General features: G+C 39.4%; 1 protein-coding gene across 1 annotated transcript in view; it reads right to left on the bottom strand.

The window, feature by feature from the left end:
* Positions 1-1,616: 1,616 nt before the first annotated feature.
* The window catches only part of COL4A1 (collagen type IV alpha 1 chain), a 129,982-nt gene continuing 121,736 nt past the window's right edge, over positions 1,617-9,862 (bottom strand). Inside the window, exons 50-52 of the mRNA XM_065628273.1 lie at positions 8,147-8,261; positions 6,962-7,134; positions 1,617-4,514 (exon numbers count right to left, since the gene is read on the bottom strand). Of these exons, the coding sequence (XP_065484345.1) occupies positions 4,433-4,514; positions 6,962-7,134; positions 8,147-8,261 (370 nt within the window). The 3' untranslated portion in view covers positions 1,617-4,432. The remainder of the gene's footprint in view (positions 4,515-6,961; positions 7,135-8,146; positions 8,262-9,862) is intronic.

The following is a 9,862-nucleotide window of genomic DNA, read 5'->3' as shown; positions in this document are numbered from 1 at the left end:
AAGGCAGCTCTCTAGCATATGCAAAATTAAAAGATTCAGACATTTGTAAATCTTTTGATTGTTTACATAAAAGCAACACTCTATTCTTTTTTGTTTGAAGACAATAAGGAGTTGGAAAGGAATATATCTTTAGAAATCATCATTGAAATGTAAGAAAGAATATTCAGCTCAGAGTAACAACCTCTTACAGTGGGAGCTGAAGACAGGTGGTGTCAGTAAGCCTGGTTGGGTGACATATCTTTACCATAGGAAGCATTGCTGAGTTCATGAGAAGTAGTAGTGATTTATCCTCCCACAGGTATTAACACCTCAAGCAACACAACGAGCATATTGTTTGCTGCAGAGAAACAACAGAAAACACACACCCCCTCCTTGCATTTTTTTAGAAAGAATTTCTTCAGACAAGGAAGAGAATTGTTTACAAAATGTATACTTTCAATAAATTATTTTTTGAGGTTGTTCTGACCGTTGGTACCTCTTTCACAAATAACACGTGGTGCTTCTTCCTCAGCTGTGATAGAAGTAAGCTTGCATATTATTTTTTATTTATAATTATGCCGTACAGACCCCCCCACCCAAAAGCTCGCAAGTAATATTATGTTCATACTAAAGAAACTATACTTTAGCTAGTGGATGGGTGGAATGATTTTCTTACCTCAGTCTGGAAACAGAGAGGCTGAATTCTGTCATGTGGCCGCTGGATACTGTTCTTAATAACAATTAATTATATCCCAGACCATCATTGATCTCAGCATCAGCCTGAGCCTGATATATGCATTTAAGGATCCACACTGGCCTCTCACGTTCTCAGTGTGTTACCTAATTCAGAATGTGAAGCTCATAGGAAAGATTATTTCTGTACGAAGAGGCAGAAATGCAGGGGGCAGCACATCGCTGCCCCTATGTGAAGAGCAAAGAGAGAGGAAGACACCAAGACACTTGCAATTTCAAATTGTCTGGGGTCTTTCTTTGTGCCATATTTTCTGTTTACTGGCTTTAGTGGGTGTTTTGGGACCCATGTGCCTGGCCCCGTGGTCTAGATGTTTATGTTCCACCTTGTCTAGTTAGTGCAGATTTACTTCGTAAAACACAAAAAGGTAGGAAAGGAATTCTCAAAAAGTTGTGCGGCTTTGTGATTTCAGTGGTAAAAAGGTATGGCTTTAACACAATTGCTTCTCAGGGAGTCTAATATGGGATATTCTTCTCAGGAGTCCTGTTTCACAGAAAAAAGCATATTTCATCAAGGAAGTTATGATGAAAAGGATAAAAGAGACAACTATAAACTATAAAACGATCATTTGTTTCAAAATATGTACTGGATTATTTCATTATATTCTATTTTTATTTTGCCTCTGTATAGATTTTTTTTTTTTCTGAAGACTGCTCCATTCCTATTTCAGAAGGAAAATTGCTGGTGACTAGAACATGTCAGCACAGAGACTTGGGAAAATAGAGAACTGTCAGACTGCTTTATATTTTAGTGGATTAGAGAACAAGGCACTCGTTAGTGTCAAGTTGTTAGTACCAATCTCACCATAAAGAGAGCACGGGCACCACCTGCTGTTTTAGAAAGCTATTTATTTGGGTCATGAACGTTACTCTTCAAGTACTGCATTCAAAAACAGTTAGGCCTCCTAAACAAGCTGTACTTCTTTAGGAAAGCTTTCTCCTGAAATTTAACAATTTTAACAAATGATGTGTTCACAGTTGCCTGTTCACACAATGAGCTGTACTGTAGCAACAACACCGGCCAGAAATGACTGAATATGGAGTACTGACGGATTCTGGAAAGCAAGAAAGTGTTTTGCACTTCTTTTCTGCTTTAGTATATGGGCTCTTTCTCACCCAGGGCATCAAAATGTAGCATTCACAACATTTTCAGTAGATCTGATTGGTATTTGATAACCACCAAAAAGTTTACTCACCGGCTTAAGTAGAAATAGCATCTTTAGCATGACAATAGTTTGGGTCATTTTATGAGCTGGAGGTTATGGAATAACTAACTACTACTAGGTAAGTATGATATCAAACTATAGTTCAAATATTTTCTGAAAATTCAAAGCCCCTTGTTTCCAAAATGCTCCTAGTTGATAAAACAGGGGTTAGTACACACCCAGCTGCAGTGAGCACCCCCTTTACTAGCAAAAGGAATTGTATTCTTACGCACAGATTTCATTTAAATATACATGCAGGACTTTATAAATTCAGCTGTTTGGCAGTTCTGAGACAACTCAAATTAAGCAAATTAAATCCCTGGCTGACCAGGAGGTAAGCTGGAGAGTGCAATTAAAAAGTCTGAGCAGCAGCTTGGATCCTCTGAGTTAGAGAAGGCTGAATGTCTGCTTAATTCTTCCCAGAATCCCCCTATAGTCTTCTCCTCTTCTGAATAACAAGTGGCACTTTGGAAAACCCTGATCAGGCCAATGAGACATAACCAGACTCCTGTATTTTAGAGACTGGTCAGGGACTTTTGTGAGGACTGGTCATTTGTAAACAAAATGATCATCTGTCAAAACTGGATTTTAAGTGAAAGTGAGTTCAGAACAGCAGCAGCAGCCTCTTCACAAATTAGGGAAAACGACATGAAACGTTAACAAATTATGTGCTTTTGCCAAGGGAAAAGACATCACGGCCCATTTCCTCTTCAGACAACCAGAGCCAAGATTCACCTTGCCCACTTATAAGCAAAATTATATGAGATACTTTAAGTTTTATCCTTTGTAATTCAGTTCTGACTTGTGCATGAGAAATTGAAGGGAAAAGTGAAAAACATGTATAACGTGTTTGCTTTCCATGAGCTAAGAGGAAGTTAGCAGATTTCTGTAACGTGTTCACATCAAACATATTTCAGTGATAGACGCATAACCCATGTTTTGTCTCTCGGTACCGGTTCTGACAAGGTAACAACACAGGTGTCAGTACGGTGTCCTGTTGTCCGCTTTTGGAGATGCTTTGTACATCTGAAAGATGTGCAAAACAAAAATAATCTAGGATTGCATCAAGCTTGTGCATTTATTGGTGGCTTATTAAAAATTAATTCATTGCTGTAAATGAATGCTAATAACAAACTAGTAAAAACTTCTTCTTTTCTTCTCTTTTTTTTTACACAAATAGTTTTATTACAAACTTGAATTCTTAAGAAATACACATGTAAGAAATTACACAAAGGCCTTGGCATTTGTAAAAATCTTTTGGTATTTGCATGGTAATAGTCTATAAAACACTTTTGGACACAGATGTGCTCAAACAATTGTATCATTGCATAGAAATTCTTTAGAAATATTTCTGCGGCCACTTTGAATCATTTTTTGGCACAATATTAACAAAATTAAGGCCTTATACTTTTCAAAATCAAGTCATTCAGTGTGTGAGTAGTGTTTAAAACCCTGAAAAATATTAAATACAGAATAAAGACTATAAGCTTAAAGCAGGATTTACTATAATAAACACAAATAGCTATTAACTTGGTTTCAGTCTCTGCAACTTCAGCATTGAAATGGCCTAGGTAAAATGAACATTTCACATCATATTTTGGCATATAATATCCAATTCATGACACTGAAAAGAAGAGAACTTTTGTAAGCTTCTTTTTGAAATGATAAACTCAGAGCTTGATTTGCCTAACGGTTGATATCTATATAAATTACTAAAATATTTATATATATTTTTTTTCTTGACCATTGCTGGATCATTCTTTATTCCACAGGAAAGTTTGTTCTACTGCATAAAGAAGCTGCACAGTACCAACATGGCAGAAACACGTACTTGCCTCTTTGGGAAACCAATTTGGCAATCTCTTCCAGATGTCGTCCCATTAAAACCAACAGCACTAAAGACTACGAACAGAAGCAAAGGTTTGCAGGATGGCACTCTATGTTGTGAAAAGATGGTTACATGTTGCTTAACCACAGTCTGGAATCCCAAAACTCTTTTTTTTTTACATTACTATTGCTTTGTACAGGAACAATAAGTACATACCCGAGAGTCTGGAATTTTGAGACATCTAGATAACGGTAACAACAAACTTATCTGGGGAAGAAAAATGAATCTAAATATATAATACAAGAATGAGAAAGGGGGGTCAAACAGTATAAGGCAGAACTGCATACCTCCTAGCACCTTTGCATTTTTTCTGGATAAATGCTGACTTTTTATTCTATCAGTGCATTGCATTTATATAAAAAATACATATATTTTGATCAAAAGTGCCATTTGGCATGTCGACATTTGAAGCTTATCTTTGTTGTCTCTTTTCTTCTTCAGCAAGGACAGGGCCAGTAAAGCAGTGTGTGTTAGTTATGCAAGTTCCTAAAAGGCACTTTACTGTTTTCATATTGGACAACAATGAGGTACATATGATATATGTCTAGGCTTCATTGCTGTTAAAGGAATAGCACCATATTGTGTGAAATTAGTTGAAATTCAAAAGTCATTATGTTTTTCTCATACAGACTTGACAACGGCTAACATTTGAGCGCAGATCCCCTGCTTTCAGAGTTGAGGGAGTCGGTTTCCTATCAAAAACAAAGAAATGAAAAGACTTGTTACCAACTGTTGAGACAAATGGTTTTCAGGTTTGTAATTGACAATACAGACTTTGCATGCAGCCAAGCGCCTCTTTAAGTTGTGCCGAATTGAGAAGGTCTCCCTAAGTTCTCCAAGGTATATTCACTTCCAAGTTTGGTCACACACTATCACAAGATTAGTTTTAAACATTGTCCACTTCCAGTTACTTCAGAATTCAGTTCTGTCTCAAGGTTGAACCAGAAGACGCTACCTGTTTAATCAGCTGTTTAAAAACCTGCTGGAATTTGGGTAGTAAACCAAAAAAATTAGGCAAAGGAACTGGAGGCATTTGACTGCTCATGAGCTTCTGCTAACTCTTGTGACTTTACAGAACAATGAAGAGCCAGCAAAGGAAATTATGTGATGTAGTAGAGAAAGACAAACCTCTAATCTATTGTAAGGAGTTACTCCTAGTAACAGGAAATAAAGCATTTTCTGACAAAAGTGTGCGTACATTTACTGCTTTTCTTTAAAAAAGATTATGACTTTATAGGAAACTGAAGAGTATTTGTGAATTATGATAGTAGGACAGGTCCCCTGATCTGGGATTATTTTATTAATTTGAGATACAGTTTGCAGCCAGAAGAGGGTATGAAGTTGACAGATATCTGAGTAGGACTCAATGAATACACACAACTGTAGTGATGATTCCTCTGAATTTTCCTCTGACCAACCTTCCTCTTACCCAAGGAGCCAGAGCTTACCCCAGTGTTGGTAAATGGGCTCTTTCAGTAGTAGCTTTTCTGATTGATGAGATTATCACAGCTCCAGTGACAATCAGTCCTGGTGCTCAATTTTTCTACCTATTCAGTTGACAACTATCTCATAAATAAACAGTTAAAACTGGCTAAACAACTCACTTTGACTGAGACAAGTTAAGGAGCATTCATAGATCTGGAAGACATGAATCATAGAATAGTTTGGGTTGGAAGGGACCTTCAAAGGTCACCTAGTCCGAACCCCCTGCAATGAGCAGGGACATCTGCAACTAGATCAGGTTGCTCAGAGCCCCGTCCAGCCTGGCCTTGAAATGTCTCCAGGGATGGGGCATCTATCACCTCTCTGGGCAACCTGGGCCAGTGTTTCACCACCCTCATTGTAAAAAATTTCTTCCTCATGTCTAGCCTGAATCTCCCCTCTTCTAGTTTAAAACCATTACCTCTTGTCCTATCGCAACAGGCCCTGCTAAAAAGTCTGTCCCGTCTTTCTCACAGGCCCCTTTTAAGTACTGAAAGGCCACAATAAGGTCTCCCTGGAGCCTTCTCTTCTTCAGGCCGAACAACCCCAACTCTCTCAGCCTGTCCTCACAGCAGAGCTGTTCCAGCCCTCTGACCATTTCTATGGCCTCCTCTGGCCCCTCTCCAACAGGTCCATGTCTCTCCTGTACTGAGGGCTCCAGAGCTGGACGCAGGACTCCAGGTGGGGTCTCACCAGAGCAGAGCAGAGGGGCAGAATCACCTCCCTTGACCTGCTGACCATGCTGCTTTTGATACAGCCCAGGATAGGATCTGCTTTCTGGGCTGCAAGCGCACGTTGCCGGTTCATGTTCAATCTTTCATCCACCAGTACCCCCAAGTCCTTCTCAGCAGGGCTGCTCTCAATCCCTTCATCCCCCAGCCTGCATTGGTACTGGGGGTTCATCTCTCATGGAGAGATGAATGGTACCAGGAGTGGCAGCCTGGACTGTGGTGGAACAGGATGCTTGCCCACTCTCCAGAGTAATGTCTGCTAATCAGGTAAGCTATGCAGACCCGGGAACCAGTCTATATGCTAATATATTAATCAAATTCATATGGAACAAATTAGACTGTGTTGAAAAATACTTATGTGCAAGAGACCAGGACAAAGCCTGCAACCACTTAATTCCTGAAATTAGAACCTCAGTGGGACTGAAGAAATGCCTAAGCTCTGTGCCTTCAGCTGCATTTTATTCAGACATACTTCCTCCAGCATTAGGGAAAGGTAAATAATTGTTCAGCTCATTTAGTTCAACACCTGCACTAAGTTCAAGTGGTTCTATTATGTGTTAACATCCTCTAGGGGGAATGTTATGTTCTAACTTAATTTCAATCAGCATGTCAGCCTATCCCAGTTACGACTCAGTGACTACAAACAAACACAGTGGAAATGCAAACATTGTTAGATTATTTTGAAACGCAAAATACTGGGTAAAAATGACATATTGCAAACACTAATGGAAGACTCATTCATTAACTCCCCCAAAACCTATTACAATTTTTTTTGTTTTCCTTATGAAAATCATTAACTGCATAGACTAACCAGTCTGGGGCACAGTCAATACTTGAACCATGTATTATATTCAAACAATACTTCTCTTATTCAGTGACACGGCTTGACTGAGTCTCAAATACTGATAACTAAATCACGAACTTACTTGAACATCTCATTCCTTTCTATAGTGGCAAGCCAGAAGCTGTAAGCATTTGCATAATAATTGCAGGTGCCCCGGCCATGGCATTCAATGAAGGGAGCGCTGCGAAACTCCTCTAGGCAGGAACCGGGAGATGCCAGGGCCTGGCCAGAGCCCTCCGCACCAGCGCTGGTGTGCTAGAAAAATGCAAAAGCATCAGTCAGAGAGCAACTCTTTACCTCTTCTGCTACAACACCTATTAACTTTCTTGCACAAATATTTCTTCATGTGCCTCTCCTTGTCCCCTGTTGTGTCCGTCTGCTGTCTTGTCCCTCAGTTTAAGGAGGAGCAAGAGGCGGAAATGAAGGGCTCCAGAGGTGGCACTGGGTACTCTCGCTTAACAGTAGTAGAAAACACCAGCAACACCAACTTCAGGGCAGCTGTACACACAGAAGTCCTTCAGGTCTGGCAGTAGGACCCAAGTTATCTCTATGCTAGCAACAGGCCAGGGCCAGCTCTCTGGCCCAGAAGGCACACGGACTGTTTTGGTTTGTGTCTGAAAACCTTAACGCAATTCTTTCCCCACATCACAGTGGCCTCTCTGCCACTGCTGAGTGCCAACAGCTCTAGATTCTGGCTGTTTCTCAGGCCATGGCCTGGCTGTTGACATAGGCTGTGAGAACAACAGGAAGCATGCTAACAAATAACCACTATGGAGGACTACAGAGTGGCTCTTCCAGGACACTCCTTGGCCTTGTTTATTTTACTAGTACAGATACAGCTGAAGAAACTGGATAAATGGTCAAAAATGCCATTTGAAAACTGAAGGCTTATTCATCAAAAAATGAGAAGAGGACAGGCATTGATATGCTGCCACTCTAGGAAGCTGCTGTAACATAGATGTAGAAGGACAATGGAAAATTATGCTTCTTTCCTCATTTATTCAGCACTTGGATCCTGTGCTGGAGCTGCAAACAAGAAAGTATGCTGTGTGCATTTCCTCAAAAGTGATCAACTAATTGCTATTGCATTATTCTTTTTTAATAATTACCAGAATCTTTTTAAAGTCACCAGAAAGGGCAGAGGTCTAATGCCCTCCTACAACCTGACATGACACAGTCAGATATTTATTTTCCCCAAGCAGGAGTGTAGATCAAACGCCTGAAACAAATGTTTTTCTCAGTTCCAAGTATGTCCCAGTGCACTTACCATGACAAAGGAGTAACCAATCCAAAGTGAACTCCAGCCTTCAGGACATGGTGGTATTTGAATTGTTTGACTGTGAACGGCTATTACCATAGCAGGAGCTTCACACACAGAGCATCTAGAAAGACCAAGACATGAATGAGATCCATGCACTTGAGGATTAACACCACTTCTCTTTTTTTCAGAAGTTACTTTCTTTAAGGAATCTTGAATTGGAAAATGCTGTCACCTTCAAAACCAAAGCAAAATCAAAATGTTTCATTCAGAAAAACAACCAACTGGTTCTTCTTTGTTGTTTGTTTTTTGTTTTTTTTTTCCTTTCTTATTTACTTAGGGACAGCTTAACTATTAAGTCTTATTCCTGTTAGCCTTCCTGTGATCACAGAACAGGAAATTTCCTATCCACATATTTAAACGTCTTTTTCTAGTCCCATTTGTACTGTAGTTCTAAAAGTGCTCACTGTCATCAACATGAGAGGCAAATAGCCAAACATTGTAACGCAGCAAGTATCACTTAAAAGTGGTCTACAGTGATCGGAGACATGTAACAGCAATTCAGCATCCCAAACATAGCCCTGAGTGACTTCCAGAGAGAAAGCCATCTCTCTGGAAAATGTCTTACAAAGGTAATCACTGCTAATCTAATCTAGACTCTTCCCCACACATTTTCCTTGAAAGTGGCTTTTATTTACATTTGTGTTCTTCATCTCCAGTAGGAGATTTCTAGCGAAGCAACTTGAACAATGAACTTGAAAGCAATTCTTCAGAAAGATGTGCAGCACCAGTTCTTTCATTTTAGATAAATTTATTGTGTCTCAGAACTGCTAGGCTACTGAATAATCCAATGACCGATCATGCCTTCCCAGCAGAATCATAAAAAATGTGACTTGGTCTGGAAATTTTAATATGGGAACTGGTAATAAGGAATTTGGCAGATATCATCCATTTTTTCTTGTACAACTCCTAAATCGGCTACTGCAGTTAGCAATGACGAAAATGATTCAAAACAGATACTTAGAACCAAACAGTCTGATTCTTATTATTGGAGTGGTGAAAAGAATCAAGTGCAAAATGGATTAAGTTGGATTCTGGAAAATGCACAGAAGCGAAAGAACTCGGAATGAAAAGCCTTCTATTTCTGACTTGTGAAGACTGTTTTCATACCTACTGCCTTCATCTTTAGTGCGGAAGCAAGAGAGTTATTTTAAGAAACACATCAATGAAAGAGTAAGTTAAAAGAAGAATGTAAAGCTGCCTCTATTCTTGGAGCTCTGCTTTGCTTCAAGAGATTTCTGGTATTTCAGTGGAAGGCCTTACATGAAAAGAAGTCCAATGACCCAAGGCAGTAAGTGACACTTCTATACCTTTGCAATTTTTGGGCAGGGAAAACTGTTGGTTTAAAAGCCTCAACTAACAGAATAAACTGAAAGAATAGCCTTGTCAGATTCCCTGCTGGTTTAAAAAAATGTTTATTACAATTACCTCACTCTGCTATGGCTAAAAGGAGAAAAACCCATATACACACATATGTACACATATACATATGTACACATATACACATTTTAATGGTGCAAAAGCTACTCTGTCTACATAAGGCAAAATGTTGGTGGGTATCTCCCTTAGTAAGAGTTTCAAAAGTGATTGTTTATGGTTATTTTGGGTGTTTGATCAGGGATAGCATAAAAGGAACATGAATTTCAGAGGCTAGTCATTTGAATT

The sequence above is a fragment of the Caloenas nicobarica genome, chromosome 1, assembly GCF_036013445.1.
Source record: "Caloenas nicobarica isolate bCalNic1 chromosome 1, bCalNic1.hap1, whole genome shotgun sequence".
Taxonomy (NCBI): Eukaryota; Metazoa; Chordata; class Aves; order Columbiformes; family Columbidae; genus Caloenas; species Caloenas nicobarica.
Note: the sequence above shows the minus strand (reverse complement) of the source record. Positions and strands in the feature narration are given on the sequence as shown.